General features: G+C 34.9%; 1 protein-coding gene and 1 long non-coding RNA gene across 9 annotated transcripts in view; one reads left to right on the forward strand and one right to left on the reverse strand.

Annotated features, from left to right (window-relative positions):
• Nucleotides 1-25,848, reverse strand: part of OXR1 (oxidation resistance 1) — a 452,875-nt gene that overhangs the window by 67,757 nt on the left and 359,270 nt on the right. For all 7 annotated transcript variants that reach the window (XM_067711496.1, XM_067711493.1, XM_067711498.1 and 4 more), the window contains 3 exons: nt 11,958-12,040; nt 6,958-7,065; nt 5,208-5,321 (listed from right to left, as the gene is read on the reverse strand). In XM_067711496.1, the coding sequence (XP_067567597.1) occupies nt 5,208-5,321; nt 6,958-7,065; nt 11,958-12,040 (305 nt within the window). The remainder of the gene's footprint in view (nt 1-5,207; nt 5,322-6,957; nt 7,066-11,957; nt 12,041-25,848) is intronic.
• Nucleotides 1,987-25,562, forward strand: LOC137209975 (uncharacterized). Of its 2 annotated transcripts, none has more exons than XR_010936207.1 (3): nt 1,987-2,300; nt 6,162-6,306; nt 20,084-25,562. It is a non-coding gene; the product is annotated as an uncharacterized lncRNA (long non-coding RNA). The 2 variants fall into 2 exon arrangements; XR_010936206.1 differs by having other exon boundaries at nt 20,092-25,562.

The raw sequence follows: 25,848 nt of genomic DNA on the forward strand, positions 1-25,848 counted from the left end.
ACATACATGTACATGATCCAAAGTATCAGTATCTCCGTATCTCTGTGAATTTACAGATTCTGTTTCTTAATAAGGTGATTTGAATAAGCTTATTTGAGTGCTTTCTGAAGTTTCTTTGTGCAATTTTGTTTTAGCCACTAGGGATGGAAAGGTCCTTAAAAATACAGGATTATAAACATTTATTTATCAAGCCTCAATTGTCACCTCAATTATTCAAATGTGCAAAAGGAAAGCAATGCTATGGCAAGTGACCCAAAAAAGTTGACTTATGGTCATCTTTTTTGTACAATATGATTAAATATTATATAATTTGTAGAGTATTATTATAAATCATTACCATAAGCTAATTAGCAACTCCAAACTCTCCTTTTCCCATGTTGCCTTGGCTTTATGGAGTTTTTGTTCTTTAGTGATTGAAAATATGTAGAAATGTTCTCTGGTAACATGTAGGTAAGGCATACAAAATTTGAGAAGGAAAAACCATACAGGCACAGAAATACCAACATTTATATTTATTTCATACAAACATATATAATATATAATCTAAAATAAAATGTTTATTTTTAAAGTAGTGAATATTACGTTTCTTCACTCAATCCAGTAAATATGATGGGTACCATTTACTTCCTATAAATTGTTATGTTTAACTATCACTCTCAGAATTTATTTAAACTCCACTTAAGAATTTGAGGCTCTTAAAACAAACATACAGAATAAAATACAATACAAATAAAAAATAAAAATATCAGAGTGAAGAAAAAATAAAATGCAATTTTAAGTGTTGTACTTGGAGTTTTGGACCTGGCACTGAGCTTTTTAGCAACCAGGTTAAAAAGCAAAGAAGGATCAATTTTTAAATTCTAATTATGAGAACAATGCTTGCTTTCAGAATCTAGAAGAAAACTCTCACCCAGTAATTTAACTATTTATTTGTGATATTACAAATACAGAGATTTCTTCTATATAAAGAAATGCTTTCCTAAAAATCTATATAAATACAAAGTCGTACTATGACGTTTTATGTTTTCACATATTTCAAATATAAAATTTTGTTCTAAGAATGTAAGACTAAGGTATAATTATAGCACCACCATTTAAAAAGTACATATTAAAAAATTATAATTCCCTAATAAACTGTTGGTATTTAAGTTTAAAAGCACCAAAGCTAAATTATATTATACAATATATAGGTAACATATAATTCATGTGTTATTTATACATACGGCATTTATAGTTGTTTAACTTTATTTTAATATAATATGTAATATATAAACTTATGTTTATTATATAATAAAGTATATATACTTACATATGAAAATTTAGGTTTAAAAGCATGAAATTTAAAATCATAATTTATATATTATATATCAGATAAAATATATTTTATATATTATATATTTTAGTGATTTTAAATTTATTTTAAGTTTAAATATATAATATTATACACAGAGAGAGAGAGGAAGGAGGTGGAAGTAAGGAAGAAGGGAAAGAGGGGAGAGGAATGCTTGTGACTAGTTTAAGGATGGCATATGTGAGAACAATTTTTGAAGCATATGCTATATTTAATCTCTTCAAACTATATTGATATTTCTAACTAAAATTTTTTTAACTTCTTGCATGTGTGCTATTACTTTAATGTCTGTTTTCAGGTATATAAGTTCAGGATGTCAATGAATTATGTGATTAGTATAATTAAAATAGAGGGAGGTTTATTTTATTAGATTTCACAAATATTCTCAAGATCCCCAAAACCCTGTAAGAAATTAACATCACTCTTTTATACATTTTCTCATCTATATGTAAAGAGAATAGTCACTGAATGTCTTTTTTAAAAAAATCTTATTTGACTAGAGTTAGAAAACCTTCTAAAGTTCCCTGACTAAACAATGTGGTTCTCTTGAAATTTTATAAAAGGCAACATTATGACACTTCACTGTGTCACCCAAGAAGATATGCTGAAGTCCTAACCCCCTACCTCAGAATGCAACCTTATTTGGAAATCAGCTTTTCACAGATGAAGTGAGTTAAGCTGAAGTCACACAGGAGGAGTAGAGTGGACCCTTAATCCAATTTAATTGGTTTCCTTATCTGAAGAGACCACTATGTGAAGACACAAACACACAAGGAGAAGACAGCCATGTGACTACAAAGGCAGAAACTGGAGTAATCTGTCCAACAAGACAAGGAATGACAAGGATTGTGGGCCAACACCCGATGCTAGAAGAGGCAAGGAAGGATCCTCCCCCACAAGGTGCTTGCCAACATCTTGATTCCAGACATCTAGCCTCCAGAACTGTGAGGTAAGTTTCTGATTTAGACCACCCATTCTGTAATCCTTTGTTACAGCAATCCCAGGAAATTAATACAGGCAAATAATAATTTTTTAAGTTACATAAACAGAAGAACAACATATTTAAAAGTCCAGATAATCTTAAATATTGAGGGAAAAAAAGCAATGCTTTTGTTCACCTTTTAATCATTTTAAGCAATACTTCTGATTATCTGCTTTACTTTTATTTTTGCTTTGGTAAGCAAAAATTTGCTACATTACTTCCACATAGCTCTTTACTACAAACTTTCTAGTTTCTACAATTTAGGACACATATATTTTAGTTTTAGATTGTATGTCTCAGTCACAGAGAATCTGTACTGCTAATCCTTACCCTTTCATCAATTAGTTCAAAAAGTGGTTAAGAATATAACACAAAACCTGGATGTAGACTGTCAGGGTTTAAATCTCAGCTCTACCACTCATTAAGTATGTGACCTTGTGTACATTACTCATTCTCTCTATGCCTTAGTTTCCTCATTAATAAATGCATAGTAAGTACTTTTTAAATGTTAATAGTAACTGTAGCAGAATAATTGCCTATGCTTAAAAAGAAGCTTTTAATGTGCCTAAACTCTATTAATGCTTTATATATTTTCTCCTGTAAGACCTTCTAGGCCTTCCATAGAATCTCTTAGTAGTATTTTTTTCAAAATTATATTTTCTTACTACCATGAAATATAATTTCAAAATTATATTTTCTTACCACATTATAAGTACTCTACTTATTATCTTTTAGATTTATTAGAGTATACTAAAGAGTGTTTTATATTAAAGAGAATACAACTATCTGCTAGCCCATCTTTCAGTGGAGTATAGTAACATAAGCCGAAATTAAAAACTATTTAAAACCATTTCACTTTTCCATATTATTTATTTAAAATTCTTTTTCCTCTGAATTCCATCCTAAATATATCACACTAGTAGTTCTAGCCTAAAATGGCATTAGCATAATAAATAAATTTAAGATGCAGAGAGGAGAAATCAAAGGAGATAAACAAAAGAGGTTTTTATATTTACAAAAGAATGTTAGATTAAAAAAATTTTACAAAATGATAGTGCAAAAGTGACAGGTTTTACTACACTCACAATGATTGAATATTACTTATCTTTTTGGGTTGGGTCCAATTATTTACTGATCGATAGTAGTTTCTGAGCTATCAATTTCCAGCTATAAAGTGCTAGTAAAAAACCATGGGCTCTGGACTCAGACTATCCGCGTTGGAATCCTAATTCAGGTAAGTAGTCTAGCTTTTCACAATTTTGCTTTAGGGTATGGAACACAAGCTAAATTAACCGAAGGCTACACTGCTCTCCTTTGTCATTGCCCCTTATGAATATATCTGTTAAGTCCCATAGGACAATGGCATGGCCATGTTCAAAAAGGTCCAGTAACTGTTTGGTCCAGTATCATTAGAAACTGACTTCCATTTTCGTCAATGATGAGAATAAATGTAATACATTCCTTTCATGTAGCTGTATTCTAAAGTAGTTGTCATTTTTACAAGATAGCCAGCAAATAAAACATTTGAAAAAGACCCCCTTTCTCCCTCCCTCCCTCTCTCTCTCTCTCACCACAAACACACAGAAAAAAGTCCCTAGGCAAGGAGACAAATACTTATTAATAATATCATGTCCTTTACTCCATGAGAGAAGTGGAACTAGTCTAATACTACAGCTTAGAAACTAATAATTCCTAATAATTTATAGGCAAATTAACATTAATAATTTGTGTTTTGTTACCAGTATGCCATTTGGTATCCTAAACTTTGAGTGCAAATTGGGGCAGAGAAAAGGATGTCTCCTAAAATCAGCATAGCAACACAGAAGAATCTCTCACAGGAGTCTAGCCAGTTAATGGAGAAATAACCTTTTACATGTAAACATAATCATTGGGTCATTATGAAAATGGGAAATTATGATTAGTATTAATTTACACAGGAAAGGCACAAAAACCATAATTCCTGTCGGAGGAATTTTAATCAAAATTATTAAAGATTTTTTCCTTGGAATTCATTTGTAAAATGTAACATATAGAACATCTATTCCTTTAAAATGCTAGATAAATTAATATACTATTAGTTACTCCAAATTAATATTCTGAAGAACAACTAAGATAATAATTTTTTTTTTCTTTGGCAGTGCTGTGCAGCATGTGGGATCTTAGTTCCCCGACCAGGGATCGAACCCACGCCCCCTGCAGTGGAAGTGCGTAGTCTTAACCACTGGATTGCCAGGGAAGTTCCCATAAATTATTTTTTTAAAGTGTGCCAATAATGAAGAGTTTTAAGTATTATATAAACATTCACAGAAACTCAAATAAAAATCAAATTGGGGGCTTCCCTCGTGGCACAGTGGTTGAGAGTCTGCCTGCCGATGCAGGGGACGCGGGTTCGTGCCCCGGTCCGGGAAGATCCCACATGCCGCGGAGCGGCTGGGCCCGTGAGCCATGGCCGCTGAGCCTGCGCATCCGGAGCCCCACAACAGTGAGAGGCCCATGTACCGCAAAAAAAAAAAAAAAAAATCAAATTGGACATGGACTTCCTATCATGATATACTCATGTTTGTTAAGTAAAATTCCTTTCTTAGTTAAATTATTATATGATATTCATAAAAGGGCTGATGAATATCTTTGGATTACTACTACCACCAACAGTAATCAATTTAAGCTGTCTGATTTAATAAGAATGTTTCACTTTAAAAACCGGGATTTACAAATTTAATTAACAAACTAAAAAGGTAAAATTTCGTTCAAGCCACAGGCAAAGTAGGATTAAAAAAATGGTGATATATACAAATACAGTGACATTTCTTTTTTTTTTTTTTTTTTTTTTTTCAGTGACATTTCTTGATAGCTTTGAAAAGAAGGGAAACTTACAGTGGTCTTATCAAGTTCAGCCTCGGATGATGTTGGTGACAAAGGACTTATGGGGCTTAGAGACGGGGAGCTCTCAACACTGGAGACATATTCAGGATCAGGAACATATAAAACCTGGAAGAAAATATTCACATAAAGATTTAGTCAAACTAAAATATTAATAATCAGATGGTATTCTCTAAGCGAGCACCATTAACAATGACCTTCAGAAATAAATTTTAAAAATTAAAACCTTCAGATTAAAAGAATGTTTATTACCGAAATAACTGTAACAAAATTTTAAAAAAGATATTTAATTTAGATAAGTTTGATAACACAAACTGTGGGCAACAGTGAGGGGAAACAGTAATTCTTAAAAATTATTGGTGTTCCCCTTAAAGGACAATTTGTCAACAGCCAGCAAAGCTTAAAATGCACATATCCTTTAACTGAGCCATTTTACTTCTAGGACTTGACTTTATAGATATACGTGCATATAAAGAAAAAGAGAAACAAACAAGAATGTTTCCTAGAGCAACGTTTACATAGCAAAAAAGTAGGAAGTCTAAAGCCTACTGTGCTTGGTTAAACCATAATACAGGCACACCTCGTTCTACTGTGTCACCTTATTGGACTTCGCAGATATTGCGTTTTTTACAAACTGAAAGATTGTGGCAACCCTGTGTCAAGCAAGTCTATCAGTGCCATTTTTCGACTGCATTTGCTCACTTCCTGTCTCTGGGTTACATTTTGGTGATTCTTCCAATATTTCAAACTTTTCATTATTATTATATTTGTTATGGTGATCTGTGATCAGTGACTGCTGCAAAAAGATTATGACTCTCTGAAAGCTCAGATGATGGTTACCATTTTTTAGAAATAAAGTACTTTTAAATTAAGGTATGTACTTTTTTTTTTTTTTTTTGCGGCACGTGGGCCTCTCACTGTTGTGGCCTCTTCCACTGCGGACCACAGGCTCCGGACGCACAGGCTCAGGGGCCATGGCTCACGGGCCCAGCCGCTCCGTGGCATGTGGGATCCTCCTGGACCGGGGCACGAACCCGTGTCCCCTGCATCAGCAGGCGGACTCTCAACCGCTGCGCCACCAGGGAAACCCAAGGTATGTACTTTTTTTAGACATAATGCTATTGCACACTTAGCAGACTACAGTGTAGTGTAAATATAACTTTTATACACACTAGGAAACCAAATAATTCTATGACTCGCTTTATTGTGATATCTGCTTTACTGCAGTGGTCTGGAACCAAATCCACAATATTTCCAAGGCATGCCTATATATTAATAGAGTGCAATACTTTACATACATGAAAAAGTCTGAGATTGAGTTATGCTTCAACAGAACATTTTTCCAGAATCAAAGTTATTTATTTTTTTTAAAGAAGAAAGAAAGGCTAGAATATTTTTGGAAGGGGATACATATTGGTAACTGTGGTTGCTTCTGGAAAAGGACACTGTAAGTCTGAGATAAACTACCTTTAAAAAAGTTTGAATTTTTTATCAGGTACATGTACTGCTTTGAATATTTTTTAAAGCTCTTTAAAACTATATTTGAAAAGACAACAGTTATTTTCAATATGCATTAAGAGAAATTCACATGGATATAAGTGACATTTAATTTTCTCTTCTAGAACCAATGTGATTTGTTCAAAGTGTGCATAAAATTACTCTTCTTAAATTAACTGTATTGCAATGGATACTTTCTGTCTTAAAACTGATGCTTCTAACCATCAATGCATTAAAAAAAAGATACCTGTCCAGTAACAACTGCTCGGGAGAATAACTTATTTAGCTGAACAAGTTCGTTGGGCGTTGTATCAAATTTCAGGGCTATACTATTCAAAGAATCCCTTGATTCAACCTGTTTAAGAGAAAAAAAAATAATTTGTTAAAACAGAAAAACTAAACGATGAGGTTTAATGATCATTAATATGTCTATGGACCAATTTTACATTTGACTAATAACTGGTATTTCCATCTTTAGAGACAGGATAACTTGACAAATTTTGTGTTTGTTAGCAACTGATCTCAACCTATTATGATACAGAGTATATGCTTTATCATAATACATCACAATTACATGTAGGCCTCTACTTCAAGCAATTTCAAAATACAAAATATAATTTTCAAAACACAAACAAGTGATTTTTATTTTACAAAGATTTTAAAACAATACAAATAGTTTGTAAAACATATGTAACTTCTAGAAGCTAATTTTACTTTAGCAAAGTATGCCTGTATTAAACTTAAAGTGCTGTTTCTAATGATCTTTACATAATCTTCCATTTAAATAGATAAATTAGAAAATATATTTGAACCAAAGCTGAGGAATATGTTTTTGAATTAGTATATTTTAATGATCATATTTATAGAAATCTTAAATCATGGGATTTAATTGTCAATTATCCTGAAAGAAAGTCATTTGATCAATGTATTCCTTTAGAGTTCTCTATACATAAAGCATCTCTGTAGAGAATGATGAAGTCCAATGAAGTGGTTTTAGTGCATATGGGATTTACAATCTAGTTAGAAAATAAGAAAGACAAAAAAGGTTATATAAAAGATAAAGAGCAATTTAAGTGAAACAACAAATGCAACAGAAGCTCTGAGCAGACAGAGCAACATATTTGCTCCAAATTGTCCAAGAAAGACTTTATGGAAAAGATTTAAAGCTATCTTGAAGAACGGGTAGGAATTTGAGAAGTAGAGAGTAAGGAAGAACATTCAAAATGAAGAGAATAGAACTGACATATTAGGAGACAGAAAAGAACAAAACACATTTGTGGGATACTATCTCTTCCTCCCAAACCATCCAGGGTACACTCATGAATTTAGGATTTTAGGAAGGTAAGTAGAGCCAAATCTCAAAAAAAGGATGAGACTGAATTAGGCATTTTGAATTAGACTGTAAAAGACTTCGAAAATCAGGAAAAGTAGATATGTATGTGGGGGTAAAAAAAAAAAAACACAACAACAATAAATATATATTTTTTCTTTAATGGTTTTGTAAAACCAAATTGATGCCAAAGACACAGACTAATAATCTAGCCCTGCTCTCTTCTTCCATGCAAACTTTCTCATCTATGAAATGAGATGGTGTGTCACCTACCTTATTGAGATAATGTATGTAAAAGCTCTCTATAAACCAATTTTACTTTGCAGAAACATCTGGAAGTTTATGAAGTTCTTATTAATTAACACACATTTCATCTTCACAATGATCCTATCAGTTGTGGTAATGAAAGTAATAAAAACACCAATATGAAGCAAGGAAGTTACATGGCCGAGTGGCATCTTAGATTAATGGCTACAGGTCTATGATTAATGACACAAGAGAATGGATGCAGAAAAACCAATGTAATACTACAGCAGCAGATCATCCTTAAGGTCATACAAATATAAAGAAAGAGATAAAGGTATAAGATTTTCAGATAAGACTCAAGAGAAAACAGGAATGGATTGAATGAAGTTGTAATAGAGCAGTAGTTGTATTACGTCAGAGGTGCAAACATTAATGATCAACTGATGCTAAATCCAAAAATTCCAACCTAGATGAACAACAGATTGAAGGAAAATGGAAACAAGAAAATAAAGCATTAGGCAAGAATGAAGAAAAAAATTGGTGAAAGGTTTGCTATAATTTGTTAAATATGAAGTGGTGGTAGGAAATGTAAGCATCTAGAAAGGCAGAAATAGAAAAAAGTTTGGGTCTTACTTCATATAGTAAAGTTCTTAAGTTCTCCAAGTTGCAGAATGTAAATGGGAAAGTGAAAAGATACAAGGAACCACTCACATTTGGAATCAACAAGAGCCGAACAACCAGTGAAAGAGGTGTAAGATACAGTCAAAATGTTAGCAAGAACAGGGCAATGAAGCATAATGATAGCAAAATGTAGTACAATTAGTTTCAAGAATAAATTGAGAAAGGAGAGTATATAATCAAAGAAATAATGGCTGATAATTTTCCAGAATTTATGAATGGCATTATTCCTTAGAGTGAAGAAACACAATAAGATAAAAATTTGTCTGAATCTAGACTTATCACAGTGGCACTATAGAACTGTAAGGACAAGAAGTAAACTTCAAAAAACAATCTAAAAAAAGAAGACTGCCTAGAAATGAACAGAAATAAAAAGGCAACAGAAGGGCATACGATAAAAGATAACTACATTCAAAGTGCTGACAGAGGGCTTCCCTGGTGGCTCAGTGGTTGAGAGTCTCCCTGCCGATGCAGGGGACACGGGTTTGATCCCTGGTCTGGGAAGATCCCACATGCCGCAGAGCGGCTGGGCCCGTGAGCCATGGCCGCTGAGCCTGCGCATCCGGGAAAAAAAAAAAAAAAAAAAAAAAAGTGCTGACAGAAAATAACTGTTAACCTAATAATCTATAGGCAGCTCAACTACCAGGAATGAGGGTGCAATGAAGACTTTTCAGACACTGCCTGATTATCCATTCACAGATCCTCACTGAAAGATACATTAAAGAACATTGAGAAGGAAAGTAAAACAAGAAAGAAGGAACAGTGAGTGGTATGCAACAACAAAGAAAAAGCCACCAGGTTTGATAATTAGAAAATCATTAGTGACCTTAGACAAGGCTTTCGGTAGAATGGTACAGGGATATTAAATTAACTAGGAAGAAAATGGTTATGTATAGCATTTTCAAGGTCTACTTGTTGATCCTACTGAAAGTAATTTTATAGTTAAAAACTGTGCATGTATGTGCATATATAAACACATACGTAATACATATGTATGATTTTTTTTATGTATGATTCTAACTTTAAAGCTTCCTAAGGTACAATGACTAATTTATACTATATTTAGGTGGTCCGAAAATACATTTAAGCTAAACCATAAATATTTTAGAATAAGTAAATGTTGAGAGTACACTGTAATATTGAAAGATTTCAAAAGAAATATAGAAAAATATATTTTTCCCAAATACAAAAATCATGTTATGTACCTTATATGAAGATTTTACAAATTATAATAAGAATAGAAGACAGTAATATCTTAGTTTTAGAAACACATGTGTTTCTATCTTTAGGATATGGCATCGGGAATAAACAAAGGGATAAAAAATGAAAACAAAGATCTCCTAGAGGATGTTTTATAACTTTTCTTATCAGTAACTGATTATTTCCCAAAGGTCATTTATAACATAAGAAAAAATATATAGTAATTCCTCAGTATCCCAGGGGATTTTTGTTCCAGGATCCCCGCAGATATCAAAATCCATGGGTGCTTAAGTCTCTTATATAAAATGGCATAGTTACTTGCATATAACCTACACACATCCTCCATATACATTAAATCATCTCTAGATTATTTATAATACCTAATACAATGTATGTAAATAGTGGCCAGTAAGGGAAATTCAAGTTTTGCTTTTTGGAACTTTCTGGAATTTTTTTTCCCCAAATATTTCTATCCATGGTTGGTTGAATCCATTGATGCAGAACCCAAGGATACAAATGGCCAAGTTTCAATTAACCTTTGCCCAAAATAATGGTTCTTAATTTAAATTTAAATTTGCTACCGATAACACAAGTTTTATTGAATTACAAGAAAAAAATTGGTAAACTCCTGAATTCAAAACCAACTAAACTTTTGTAATTCTTCAAAACCACAGGATTACATATGTAGATAACATCTTATGCCTTATGCCTACAGTCTTATGTCTTAATAAACACTAATGAATACATCAAACTACATTACTCAATATTTTACTGTTTGAATTTATATTCTCAATTTCTCAATCATGCAGAGAAAGTACAAGCACACTCGAGTTTATAATATGCTTAAGAGGAGATTCTTTTGATAGTAGTAAATATAATTCTACCTTAAATTATCTGGTTTCAAACCTTTTTAAAATACTTAAAATCTCAAATTGTCAATTATACAGTATATGAAAATAAAGTATAACTCAAGGTTTTGATAATTGGTTCAATTTTTAGAATTTATGAAAAATAATCAAGACTCAAACCAAGATTGGAAGACTTCATGATGACACAAATGTATAAATTGTTTCAACTTGCTATTTTCTTCTTAATACAGTTATAATAACATATTAGAAAAACACAAAATAACACAAAATTAAGCTCAGTTAAAATAACAGATTTTTAACATGTTAAAATTATCTAACAACATTTACATTCAATCAAAGAAGCAGCATATCACAGACTAAAGTACATTTCTCACTTCAGTTTTCCATAGTTAACCAGAAACATGAAAAGCTGACTGCAAGGAAATTTGAGGGTCATTTCAAGAACATAGAAACTTAGCCATAAATCAGTGTAAATAATCTAATGTGAGAGGTTATTCTGGAAAATTAATAGCAACTTGTTTTTTCCGTATTCTATCTGCCATTTTCATTACCGTTAGCACTGCTGGGAATATAATGAAGATCACATTTCTAAAAACGTAAATATTTCCCTAAAAGTCTAACCTAATAAAAAATTATTGTACCACAGGAACTTTAACTCCAAGTAAATTATCATTTTGCTAAATTTGCTAGAATAATTATCTTTATATCACACTTAATAAAATTTTCCTTTAAGGAAAAAAAATCCTAAAATACAGTTAAGAACTGAAGTATCATTATTATTAGTAAAGCAGTTATCGAAAGTGGTGTACAGATTTTTAAAATAAGGCAATTAGGAACCTTTGTCTTATTTACAGCATAAACAAAGAATGTCTCAAATAAGACTATCACAAAGAGATATCAGCTTTTTCAAAACAAATAACTTACAGTATATTCAGTAGTCCCTTTGGGTTTCTGAAAAGACATTCTCCTCCCATCTTTCTTGTCTAGGGTCTTCTTTTGGCCAGTGTCTGAAAAAAAAAATGATGCAAAACTCTATTAAATTCATTTTCCTTTCACAGTAATGTCAAGGACCGCTAAATAGAGCTCACTGGGCAGATATCTACTGGATTCACCAGTAATACAGCTTGCTACGTAGGATTCTCTACTCTAAAATACAACCGAGTATCAAAATAAGTAAATGTACTTCCTTCCTGCTTGCTTTACGAACTGACCAGTATGAAACACTATTAATAACTGGAAGTCAATTCAAAACCTAACTGGAAGTCAATTCAAAACCTAAGTAACTGTCAGCTGAAAGGAAGGTATTAAAAAGTAAGTTAAGGGCCATATCTTTCAACACATCTAACCTGATTATAATAAAACTATATTTGAAGATTATTATTATTAACCAAACCAAGTCTGAAATATGTAACATTAATCTTCACAGTGTCTCTACTTCTACAATCATAGTAAAAGACAGAGTCGTCTTTTGTATTAAATTACTGAATTCCTTACATATACCATGAAGTAGATTAAGATACTCTTTCATATACAAACATACTTTTATGCACTTCATTTCAGATAGAGTGCCAACTATTTTTCACTTGCTTATCAAGACATTTCACTTGAACACATCATTACCACCAAGTTTATGGTATTTGTTTTAGTTTAAATTTTGCACTAATGTTAATCTTCTCATCTATACTTCATGTAACAAAGATTGCACTGAACTGATAAAATACCACTCCTATCTAAACAATTTTAAATAAAATCTCTAAAAAAAAATCAATCTCTAAAACACTAATAAAAAACTCAAAACTGAGTAAGACAGTAAACATAGCAAAATGCTATACTCACACTCAGTTTTTATAAGATTAAAACAGTAATTTTCAAAGAAAAGTTAGTTCTACCTAAGCCTAAAGAATCTAGAAAATATCTACTTCATTGCTCTCCACCTATCCAATCTTAATTGACATTTTGACCATACCACAGTTTGCTTATATGTATCTAATTAGCTCAGTTGGGTGAATGGTTCTAATGAAGCATTAACAGTAACAAAAATAATATTAATAATCAAGTCTGAATCCGAAAGAAGTCAGTTAGCTCTGCAATACTTAAAAAGGCTGTCCTAAAACCTTCCTGATCACCCAGGCTAAGCCAGATCTGTTATTAGTCACAGAGCATCTTTGTCTCCTTCACAGCATCTAGCACAGTTTAAAGTTTCTTTTTAAATCTCTCCCACTAAACTGTAACCTATAAAACACCGCGCTTGCTTTGTTCACAACAACTTCTCAGTGCCTAACAAAGAGCCTGACACAAGGCAAGCATCACATTTGAATGAACTAATGTTTTGAAGCTACAACTTGAACTGTACCTAGAACTGCCACAATTCTTATAGCCATTTTTTTTTTTTTTAAGAAAAGTGGACAAAGGAAAAAAAAATATATATACAGTCTGGCTGTAGAAAAAGAGGCATTTTTCTAAAGGTATGGTGAGAATGCAAAATGGTACAATTCTTAGTGAAAGACAATATTTTTGCTTATCACTATATTCTAATATTTTCTCCAATGAACAGCATATATGTGAATTTGATTTTTGTGATAAAACATTAAAACTATTTTTAAATAAATTTTAAAAATTTATTTCTGCTATTTCATAAACAGCAGGAGCCAAAAACACTTTCCTCATTTTGCAATTTAAAAGCAATGCAAAATACAATTACAGATTACTTTTAACTAGTAATATATATCCCTTCTTAATTGATTTCAGGAGTAAACGTTAGTCTACACTTATTTGTCTAACAGTAGTTTTTCAATCCGTTAAAGAGTTCATTAAACATTTAATCACAATTAAGTTTGCAACTGCACTACCATTTTCAAAAGTTCGCCATGGAGTGCAGTTCAGAGCAAAAAAACTAATAAACCAGTTTTCTGCAGTTTAGAGTTTCAAACAAATTGAAAGTATTCACTTTAATAATTTAAAATTGTAAAATATATTGTAATAATATTATAAAAATAGTTCTAAAATTATTTTAATAACCAATATTAAAACATGTATTCACAAATATAAGTACCAGAGTACAATGAAATACACTGATCATTCTTTTCTATCAATATGAATATATAATCACAGTAATTGAGAGTTGAAAGTGATCACAGTTGTTCCATAGTCCAGTCTCTTACTTGGTAACTTTATAATACCCTCTCTTACATGGTAACTTTATAATACCCTTTTAAAGACAGTTGCCAGCAAACATGAATCTAGGTTGGGAGTATGGAAAGGAGAGGTCCTATTTTTCTTCTTTACAAAAATTATTACAGTTTAGAAATGCATAGATATTTGACAATCAAAATAACAGTTAACATTTACCAAGTGCCTAGCATACTCCAGGCACTGTTCTAAGAACTTTATATTTACTTATTGTCTTACCTAATTCATCAACCTTATAAAGTAGGTATCATTATTATCCCCATTTTACAACTGAGAAAACCAAGGCACAATTTTGGTTATCAAAATGAAGGAGTATTACTGGCATCTAATGGGTATAGGCTGTGGATACTGCTAAACATTGAGTGCTAAACAATGCACACAACAGTCCCCCCAAAAAGAACAATGTCACAAAATGTCAACACTGCTGAGGCTGAGAAACAATGCTATACACCAAGCACCTAATACAGTAGTAAGCATGACATACGGTAGGTGTTCAATAAATATCTGATAAATAAATGAATATATGTGACTTTCCCTGAGATATAATTATCTGGTACATTGGAAAGAGCAGGGAGTTAGATTTTACTCCATCATTACCAGAAGCAAAATCTTAACATACGTAATCTAAAACAAGAAATTCCCATCTAGACTGCATCCCACAAGTTTTGATACATTGTATTTTAATAATTCCATCCAAAATATTTTATGGCTTTTACCCTATTTCTTCTTTTGCTATTTAGAGAATATTGTTTAATTTGCCAATCTATGACAATTTAAAATTTTTATCTTTTGGTTACTGAGTTCTAGCTTAATTGTACTGTGGTGAAAGAAAATACTCTTAAATAGTTAAAACCTATAAAATTCGTTGAAACTTGCTCTATAATCACATATAAATTTAGTAAATGCTCCATACATGCTTGAAAAGAATGTGTATTCTGTACTGTAGGGTAGTGTTATATGTGTGTTTGTGCGTATGTGTGGATATGCATACATACATACACACACTCCTATCTCCACATCCATGAGATTAAGTCTGCTGATTGTGTTGTTCAAATCTTCTACATCCATATTGGTTTGCTTCTGCATGCTTATTCTTTAAATTATTGATAAAGACTGTTAAAATCTCCCACTATGATTGTGGGCTATTCAGGTCCTCCTAAGTCTCCTTACTTTGCTTACTATATTTTGAGACCGTGATATTAGGTTCATACAAATTAAGAACTGAACACCTACTAATTGTTTTAGATTACATCTTCCCAGTATATTGAAACTTTTCTTACAATATTTTTTGCCTTAAAGTTTGACGTACTCTTTAACTATCATGTTAGTGGTCATCCCATAGATTACAGCCTAAATTACTAATTTTTCACTATCTAATATTAATTAGCACTTTTATCATCTTTCTGGATAATGTAAGGATGTTAAAAACTATGTGCCTTTACCAAGACTTATATGCAATTGTTATTACATACTTTAATTACATGTATGTGTATTTAAAAACACTGTGAGACATTATTATTTTTCTAGATAGTCAACATTCATTTAGTTTTGCCCTCATATTTACCATTTTAATTGCAGCTCTGGGTAATTTCACAGGGGATGGATTCTAAGCTGGTAGGTATTTTCCCCTGCCGTTTAGTTTCCACTGTTTCTGTTGAGAAATCAACTGTCAATCTTATTGCTACATCATTGACTATTTGTTCTGATTGCTTTTAAGATTTTTCATCTTTAGTGAGATTTGTATTGATTCCATTAGGGGCCTATACGGATGCTTGAATCTGTGAATTAAAGTATTTCATCAGTCTTGGAGTTTTCAGCCATTCTCTCATTAAATAATACTTTTGCCCCCCTTTTTTCATTTGGAGGACTCAAATATACACACATTATAACTTCTAATTAAATCTTTTTTTTTCTTTTTTGGCTATGTTGGGTCTTCATTGCTGGGCATGGGCTTTCTCCAGTTGTGGCAAGCAGGGGCTACTCTCCGTTGTGGTGCGCAGGCTTCTCATTGAGGTGGCTTCTCTCGTTGCGGAGTGACATGTAGGCTCAGTACCTGCAGCACGCGGGCCCTAGAGCAACCGGGCTTCAATAATTGCGGCGCATGAGCTCAGCAGTTGTGGTGCATGGGCTCTAGGGCGTGCGGGCTTCAGTAGTTGTGGCGTGCAGGCTCAGCAGTTGTGATGCGTGGGCTCAGTAGTTGTGGCTCATGGGCTCTAGAGCAGAGGCTCAGTAGTTGTGGCACACGGGCTTAGTTGCTCCGTGGCATGTGGGATCTTCCCAGACAGGGATTGAACCCATGTCCCCTACATTGGCAGGCAGATTCTTAACCACTGTGCCACCAGGGAAGTCCCAAGAACTTCTAATTATATTTTGTATTAAGCTTACCCCCTCCTTTATTTTCTTTTTTTTGTCCCTCTCTCTTTATTCTGGATATTTTCTTCTGACCTATCTTTCAATTCACTAATTCTCTCTTCTGTGATGGCTAATTTGCTGTTAACTTCATCCACAAAGATCCTAATTAAGACCTTTAGATTACATTAATCTAAAAAATTGGATTACATTTTTCAATTCTAGAATATCCATTTTTCTTTTTTATAGTTTGTACCTCTACAAAACTCTTAATTAGCTCAAAATTCTCAACACAGCTATTTTAAATCTGATAACTACAAGATACAGAGTTCCTGTGGATCTGTTTCTATTTTCTTGTTTTTTTCTGCTATCTTGTCAGGTGCCTAATTATATTTTATATACCGGATACTAAATTTGAAAAATGGTCTATAGACAGAATTTGACACAAAGAAAGCTGTATTTCTCCAAAAAAGATGTTTGCTTCTGCCAAATACTTGAGGACACTAGCAATACCAGATCTTATTAATGCAGTTACAGGAATGATAATTTAAAGCTGAGCTACCATCCTATGAGAGTCTAGCCACTTCAGTTTTTCTGTATCCTAAGGTACAGCATTTTGGGGTCCTAAGTGAGAGGAGTTCACCCCTCTCCTGTGGTGGGTCTTGTCCTGTCCCTGTCTCCTTGTACCCAACAGGCCACCAAAAGCACCTCTTCATCTCTCAGCTGCTGCTTCTGGAATCAACACAACCCCCAGGGGAAAAAAAGCAATCCCAAATTGGAGCTGCTCCTCCTTGGGCCTCTGTCAGCACTCAGATCCTAATCTAGTCATATCAGTTAGCATTCTAATACCCTCAATAAAATGTGTTTTGTTTTCACTCAGCTATTTATTTATTTATAATTGAAGTATAGTTGATTTACAATATTGTGTTAGTTTCTGATATACAGGAAAGTGATTTAGTTATACATATATATACATATTCATTTTCATATTCTTTTCCATTGTGGTTTATTACAGGATATTGAATATAGTTCCTGTGCTATACAGTAGGACCTTGTTTATCTATTTTATATATAGTAGTTTATGCCTGCTAATCCCAAACTCCTACTTTGTCCCTCCCGCACCTCCCTTACCCTTTGGTAACCATACATTTGTTTTCTAAGCCTATGAGTCTGCCTCTGTTTTGTATATAAGTTCATTTGTATATTTTAGATCCCACATATAAGCAATATCATACGGTATTTGTCTTTCTCTTTCTGACTTTAGTTCACTTAGTATCATAATCTCTAGGTCCATCCAAGTTGCTGCAAATGCCATTATTTCATTCTTTTTTATGGCTGAGTAGTATTTTATCGGGCATATATACCACATCTTCATCCATTCATCTGTCGATAGGCATTTAGGTTGCTTCCATGTCTTGGCTATTGTAAACAGTGCTGCGGTGAACACTGGGTTGCATGTATCTTTCAAAACTAGAGTTTTCACCAGATATATGCCCAGGAGTCAGATTGCTGGATCATACGACAACTCTATTTTTAGTTTACTAAGGAAACTTCATACTGTTTTCCACAGTGGCTGCACCAATTTACATTCCCACCAACAGCATAGGAGAGTTCCCTTTTCTCAACATCCTTTCCAGGATTTGTTATTTGTAGACTTTTTAATGACTGGCCCAGCTTTTTAAATTGTTCTCAGCAGGACAATCTGAATTACCTAGCTTGCTATTACCAGACAGAGAAGTCCCAAAAGATTTTTAAGTAGAGAACTGAGAAAGCAGTATCAGACTTTAAATTAAAAATCATGTTGGTAATAGAATGGGAAAGGCAAACTGGAAGAAGCAAGGCTGAAAACCAACAATGAAAACTGTATGAGGTTTAAAATATGAAAAAACACCTAGTATAACTGAATATTGTAATTTTGGTAGTAGCTACTGATAAAAAGTTTGATGATTTAAAAATACTGACATAGACCTTCAAGATGGCGGAAGAGTAAGACGTGGTGATCACCTTCCTCTGCACAAATACATCAGAAATACACCTACATGTGGAACAATTCCTACAGAACACCTACTGAACGCTGGCAGAAGACCTCAGACTTCCCAAAGGAAAGAAACTCGCACGTACCTGGAAAGGGCAAAAAAAAAGAAAAAACAGAGACAAAAGAACAGGGACAGGACCTGCACCTCGGGGAGGGAGCTGTGAAGGAGGAAGTTTCCACACACTAGGAAGCCCCTTCACTGGCAGAGATGGGGGGGTGGGGGGGGGAAGAAGCTTCGGAGCCACGGAGGAGAGGAGAGCACAGCAACAGGGGTGCAGAGGGCAAAACAAAGAGATTAACGCACAAAGGGTCGGTGACAACCAGCACTCACCAGCCCAAAAGGCTTGTCTGCTCACCTGCCGGGGCAGGAGGGGGCTGGGAGCTGAGGCTCGGGCTTCGGTTGGATCCCAGGGAGAGGACTGGGGTTGGCTGTGTGAACACAGCCTGAAGGGGGCTAGTGTACCACAGCTAGCTGGGAGGGAGTCTGGGAAAAAGTCTGGACCTGCCTAAGAGGCAAGAGACCATTGTTTCGGGGTGCACAAGGAGAGGGGATTCAGAGCACCGCCTAAATGAGCTCCAGAGATGGGCGGGAGCCACGGCTATCAGTGTGGACACCAGAGACGGGCATGAGACGCTAAGGCTGCTGCTGCAGCCACCAAGAAGCCTGTGTGCGAGCACAGGTCACTATCCACACATCCCCTCCTGGAAGCCTGTGCAGCCCGCCACTGCCAGGGTCCCGTGATCCAGGGACAACTTCCCTGGGAGAACACACGGCGCGCCTCAGGCTGGTGCAATGTCAGGTTGGCCTCTGCCGCCGCAGGCTCGCCCCGCACTCCGTACCCCTCCCTCCCCCCCAGCCTGAGTGAGCCAGAGCCCCCGAATCAGCGGCTCCTTTAACCCCGTCCGGTCTGAGCAAAAAATAGACACCCTCAGGCGACCTACACGCAGAGGCAGGGCGAAATCCAAAGCTGAACCCCAGGAGCTGTGCGAACAAAGAAGAGAAAGGGAAATCTCTCCATGCAGCCTCAGGAGCAGCGAACTAAAGCTCCACAATCAACCTGATGTACCCTGCATCTGTGGAATACCTGAATAGACAATGAATCATCCCAAATTGAGGCGATGGACTTTGGGAGCAACGATAAATATATATTGTTTTCCTTTTTCTCTTTTTGTGACTGTGTATGTGTATGCTTCTTTGTGTGATTCTGTCTGTATAGTTTTGCTTTTATCATTTGTCCCAGGGTTCTGTCTGTCCGTTTTTTGGGGGGTTTTTTAGTATAGTTTTTAGCTCTTGTTATTATTGGTGGATTTGTTTTTTAGTTTGGTTGCTCTCTTCTTTCTTTTTTTTCTTTATTACATTTTAATTTTTTATTTTTAATAATTATTTTATATTTTTTATTCGAATAACTTTTTCTTTTCTCTTTCTTCCATGTTTTTTTTTTTCTCTCTCTCCCCCCCCCCCCCTTTTTCTTCTGAGCCATGCAGCTGATAGGGTCTTGGTGCTCTGGCTGGGTGTCAGGCCTGTGCCTCTGAGGTGGGAGAGCTGAGTTCAGGACATTGGTCCACCAGACACCTCCCGGCTCCACGTAATATCAAATGGTGAAAGCTCTCCCAGAGATCTCCATCTCAACGTGAAGACCCAGCTCCACTCAACGACCAGCAAGCTACAGTGCTGGACACCGTACGCCAAACAACTAGCAAGACAGGAACACAACTCCACCCATTAGAAGAGAGGCTGCCTAAAATCGTATTTTCGCAGACACCCCAAAACACACCACCAGACGCAGGCCTGCCCACCAGAAAGACAAGATGCAGCCTCATCCACCTGAACACAGGCACCAGCCCCATCCAGCAGGAAGCCTACACAACCCACTGAACCAAACTTACCCACTGGGGGCAGACACCAAAAATAACGGGAACTACGAACTTGCAGGCTGCAAAAAGGAGACCCCAAACACAGTAAGTTAATCAAAACGAGAAGACGGAGAAACACACAGCAGATGAAGGAGCAAGGTAAAAACCCACCAGACCAAACAAATGAAGAGGAAATAGGCAGTCTACCTGAAAAAGAATTAAGCATAAGGATAGTAAAGATGATCCAAAATCTTGGAAATAGAATGGAGAAAAATACAAGAAACACTGAACAAGTACTTAGAAGAAATAAAGAGCAAACAAACAATGAAGAACCACACAATAAATGAAATTAAAAATTCTCTAGAAGGAATCAATAGCAGAATAACTGAGGCAGAAGAACAGAAAAGTGAACTGGAAGATAAAATAATGGAAATAACTACTGCAGAACAGAATAAACAAAAAAGAATTAAAAAGAATTGAGCACAGTCTCAGACACATCTGGGACAACATTAAACGCACCAACATTCGAATGATAGGGGTCCCAGAAGAAGAAGAGAAAAAGAAAGGGACTGAGAAAATATTTGAAGAGATTATAGGGAAAACTTCCCTAACATAGGAAAGGAAAGAGTCAATCAAGTCCAGGAAGCACAGAGAGTCCCGTACAGGATAAATCCAAGGAGAAACACGCCAAGACACATACTAATCAAACTATCAAAAATTAAATACAAAGAACAAATATTAAAAGCAACAAAGGAAAAACAACAAATAACATACAAGGGAATCCCCATAAGGTTAACAGCTGATCTTTCAGCAGAAACTCTGCAAGCCAGAAGGGAGTGACAGGACATATTTAAAGTGATGAAAGGAAAAAACCTACAACCAAGACTACTCTACCCAGCCAGGATCTCATTCAGATTCGATGGAGAAATTAAAACCTTTACAGACAAGCAAAAGCTAAGAAAATTCAACACCACCAAACCAGTTTTACAACAAATGCTAAAGCAACTTCTCTCGGCAGGAAACACAAGAGAAGGAAAAGACCTACAATAACAAACCCAAAACAATTAAGAAAATGGTAATAGGAACATACATATCGATAACTACCTTAAATGTAAATGGATTAAATGCTCCAACCAAAAGACATAGACTGGCTGAATGGATATAAAAACAAGACCCATATATATGCTGTCTACAAGAGACCCACTTCAGACCTAGGGACACATACAGACTGAAAGTGAAGGGGATGGAAAAAGATATTCCATGCAAATGGAAATCAAAAGAAAGCTGGAGTAGCAATTCTCATATCAGACAAAATAGACTTTAAAACAAAGACTATGACATGAGACAAAGAAGGACATTACATAATGATCAAGGGATCAATCCAAGAAGATATAACAATTGTAAATATTTATGCACCCAATATAGGAGCACCTCAATACATAAGGCAAATACTAACAGCCATTAAAGGGGAAATCGACAGTAACACAATCATAGTAAGGCACTTTTAACACCCCACTTTCACCAAAGGACACATCATCCAAAATGAAAATAAATAAGGAAGCACAAGCTTTAAATGATACATTAAATAAGATGGAACTTAACTAATAAAGGACATTCCACCCAAAATCAACAGAATACACTTTTGGCTTATGGAACATTCTCCAGGACAGACCACATCCCGGGTCAGAAATCAAGCCTTGGTAAATTTAAGAAAACAGAAATCGTATCAAGTATCTTTTCCGGCCACAACGCTATGAGACTAGATGCCAATTACAGGAAAAAAATCTGTGAAAAATACGAACACATGGAGACTATACAATACATTACTTAATAACCAAGAGGTCACTGAAGAAATCAAAGAGGAAATCAAAAAATACCTAGGAACAAATGACAATGAAAACACGATGACCCAAAATCTATGTGATGCAGCAAAAGCAGTTCTAAGAGGTAAGTCTATAGCAATACAATCCTATGTCAAGAAACAAGAAAAATCTCACATAAACAACCTAACCTTACACCTAAAGCAATTAGAGAAAGAAGAACAAAAAACCTTCCAAAGTTAGCAGAAGGAAAGAAATTATAAAGATCAGATCAGAAATAAATGAAAAAGAAATGAAGGAAACAATAGCAAAAATCAATAAAACTAAAAGTTGGTTCTTTGACAAGATAAACAAAATTAATAAACCTTTAGCCAGACTCATCAAGAAAAAAAGGTAGAAGACTCGAATCAATAGAATTAGAAATGAAAAAGGAGAAGTAACAACTGACACTGCAGAAACACAAAGGATTATGAGAGATTACTACAAGCAACTCTATGCCAATAAAATGGACAACCTGGAAGAAATGGACAAATTCTTAGAAAGGTGTAACCTTCCAAGACTGAACCAGGAAGGAATAGAAAACATAAACAGACCAATCACGAGCACTGAAGTTGAGAATGAGATTAAAAATCTTCCAACAAACAAAAGCCCAGAACCAGACGGCTTCACAGGTGAGTTCTATCAAACATTTAGAGAAGAGCTAACACCTATCCTTCTCAAACTCTTCCAGAATATAGCAGAGGGAGGAACACTCCCAAACTCATTCTACGAGGCCACCATCACCCTGATACCAAAAACCAGACAAAGATGTCACAAAAAAAGAAAACTACAGGCCAATTATCACTGATGAACATCGATGCAAAAATCCTCAACAAAATACTAGGAAACAGAATCCAACAGCACATTTAAAGGATCATACACCATGATCAAGTGGGGTTTATCACAGGAATGCAAGGATTCCTCAGTATACGCAATTCAATCAATGTAATACACCATATTAACAAATTGAAGGATAAAAACCATATGACCATCTCAACAGATGCAGAAAAAACTTCTGACAAAATTCAACACCCATTTATGATAAAAACCCTCCAGAAAGTAGGCATAGAGGGAGCTTACCTCAACATAATAAAGGCCATATATGACAAACCCACAGCCAACATCATTCTCAATGCTGAAAAACTGAAATCATTTTCACTAAGATCAGGAACAAGACAAGGTTGCCCACTCTCACCACTCTTATTCAATACAGTTTTGGAGGTTTTAGCCACAGCAATCAGAGAAGAAAAAGAAATAAAAGGAATCCAACTTGGAAAAGAAGATGTAAAGCTGTCACTGTTTGCAGATGACATGACACTATACATAAAGAATCCTAAAGACTCTACTGGAAAACTCTAGAGCTAATCAATGAATTTGCTAAAGGAGCAGGATTCAAAATGAATGCACAGAAATCTCTTGCATTCCTATACACTACTGATGAAAAATCTGAAACAGAAATTAAGGAAACACTCCCACTTACCACTGCAACAAAAAGAATAAAATACCTAGGAATAAACCTACCTAAAGAGATAAAAGACCTGTATGCAGAAAACTATAAGACACTGATGAAAGAAATTAAAGATGATACAAACAGATGGAGAGATATACCATGTTCTTGGATTGGAAGAATCCACATCGTAAAAATGACTATAGTACCCAAAGCAATATACAGATTCAATTCAATTCCTATCAAACTACCAATGGCATTTTTCACAGAACTAGAACAAAGTATTTCACAGTTTGTATGGAAACACAAAAGACCCCGAATAGCCAAAGCAATCTTGAGAAAGAAAAACAGAGCTGGAGGAATCAGGCTCCCAGACTTCAGAGTATACTACAAAGCTACAGTAATCAAGACAGTATGTTACTGGCACAGAAACAGAAATATAGATCAATGGAACACGATAGAAACCCCAGAGATAAGCCCAACACACACACATGGTCACCTTATTTTTGATAAAGGAGGCAAGAATATATAATGGAGAAAAGACAGCCTCTTCAATAAGTGGTGCTGGGAAAACTGGACAGCTACATGTAAAAGAATGAAATTAGAACACTCCCTAACACCATACACAAAAATAAACTCAGAATGGATTAAACACCTAAATGTAAGGCCAGACACTATAAAACTCACAGAGGAAAACATAGGCAGAACACTTTATGACATAAATCACAGCAGGATCCTTTTTGACCCACCTCCTAGAGAAATGGAAATAGAAACACAAATAAACAAATGGGACCTAATGAAACTTAAAAGCTTTTGCACAGCAAAGAAAACCATAAATGAGACGAAAAGACGGCCCTCAGAATGGGAGAAAATATTTGCAAATGAAGCAACTGACAGAGGATTAATCTCCAAAATGTACAAGCAGCTCATGCAACTCAATATCAAAAAAACAAACAACCCAATCCAAAAATGGGCAGTAGACCTAAACAGACATTTCTCCAAAGAAGATATACAGATTGCCAACAAACACATGAAAGGATGCTCAACATCACTAATCATTAGAGAAATGCAAAGCAAAACCACAATGAGGTATCGCCTCACACCATCATCAAGAAATCCAGAAACAATAAATGCTGGAGAGAGTGTGGAGAAAAGGCAACCCTCTTGCACTGCTGGTGGAAATGTAAATTGATACAGTCACTATGGAGAACAGTATGGAGGTTCCTTAAAAAACTAAAAATAGAACTACCATAATACCCAGCAATCCCAGTACTGGGCATATACCCCGAGAAAACCATAATTCATAAAGAGTCATGTACCACAATGCTCACTGCAGCTCTATTTACAATAGCCAGGACATGGAAGCAACCTAAGTGTCCATCGACAGATGAATGGATAAAGAAGATGTGGCGCATATATACAATGGAATATTACTCAGCCATAAAAAGAAACAAAATTGAGTTATTTGTAGTGAAGTGGATGGACCTAGAGTCTGTCATACAGAGTGAAGTCAGTCAGAAAGAGAGAAACAAATACCGTATGCTAACACATATATATGAATCTAAAAAAAATTTTAAAATGGTTCTGAAGAAACTAGGAGCAGGACAAGAATAAAGACGCAGATGTAGAGAATGGACTTGAGAACATGGGGAGGGGGAAAGGTAAGCTGGGATGAAGTGAGAGAGTGACATGGACTTATATATAATACCAAATGTAAAATAGATAGGTAGTGGGAAGCAGCCGCATAGCACGGGGTGATCAACTCTGTGCTTTGTGACCACCTAGAGGGGTGGAATAGGGAGGGTGGGAGGGAGACGCAAGATGGAGGAGGTATGGGGATGTATGCATATGTATAGCTGATTCACTTTGTTATAAAGCAGAAACTAACACACCATTGTAAAGCAATTATACTCCAATAAAGATGTTAAAAAAATAAAATAAAATAAAAATAAAAATATTGAGCTGGGAGTCAATATTTTCAAACTCAATAATATAGATTTTAAACTTTTAAAAGCATCTTCTAAACTAAAAAAATATGCTGATTACTGTTTTTCTAATTAACTGATCCCATCTATAGTGAAG

This window comes from Pseudorca crassidens, chromosome 17 (assembly GCF_039906515.1).
Source record: "Pseudorca crassidens isolate mPseCra1 chromosome 17, mPseCra1.hap1, whole genome shotgun sequence".
NCBI classification, from domain to species: domain Eukaryota; kingdom Metazoa; phylum Chordata; class Mammalia; order Artiodactyla; family Delphinidae; genus Pseudorca; species Pseudorca crassidens.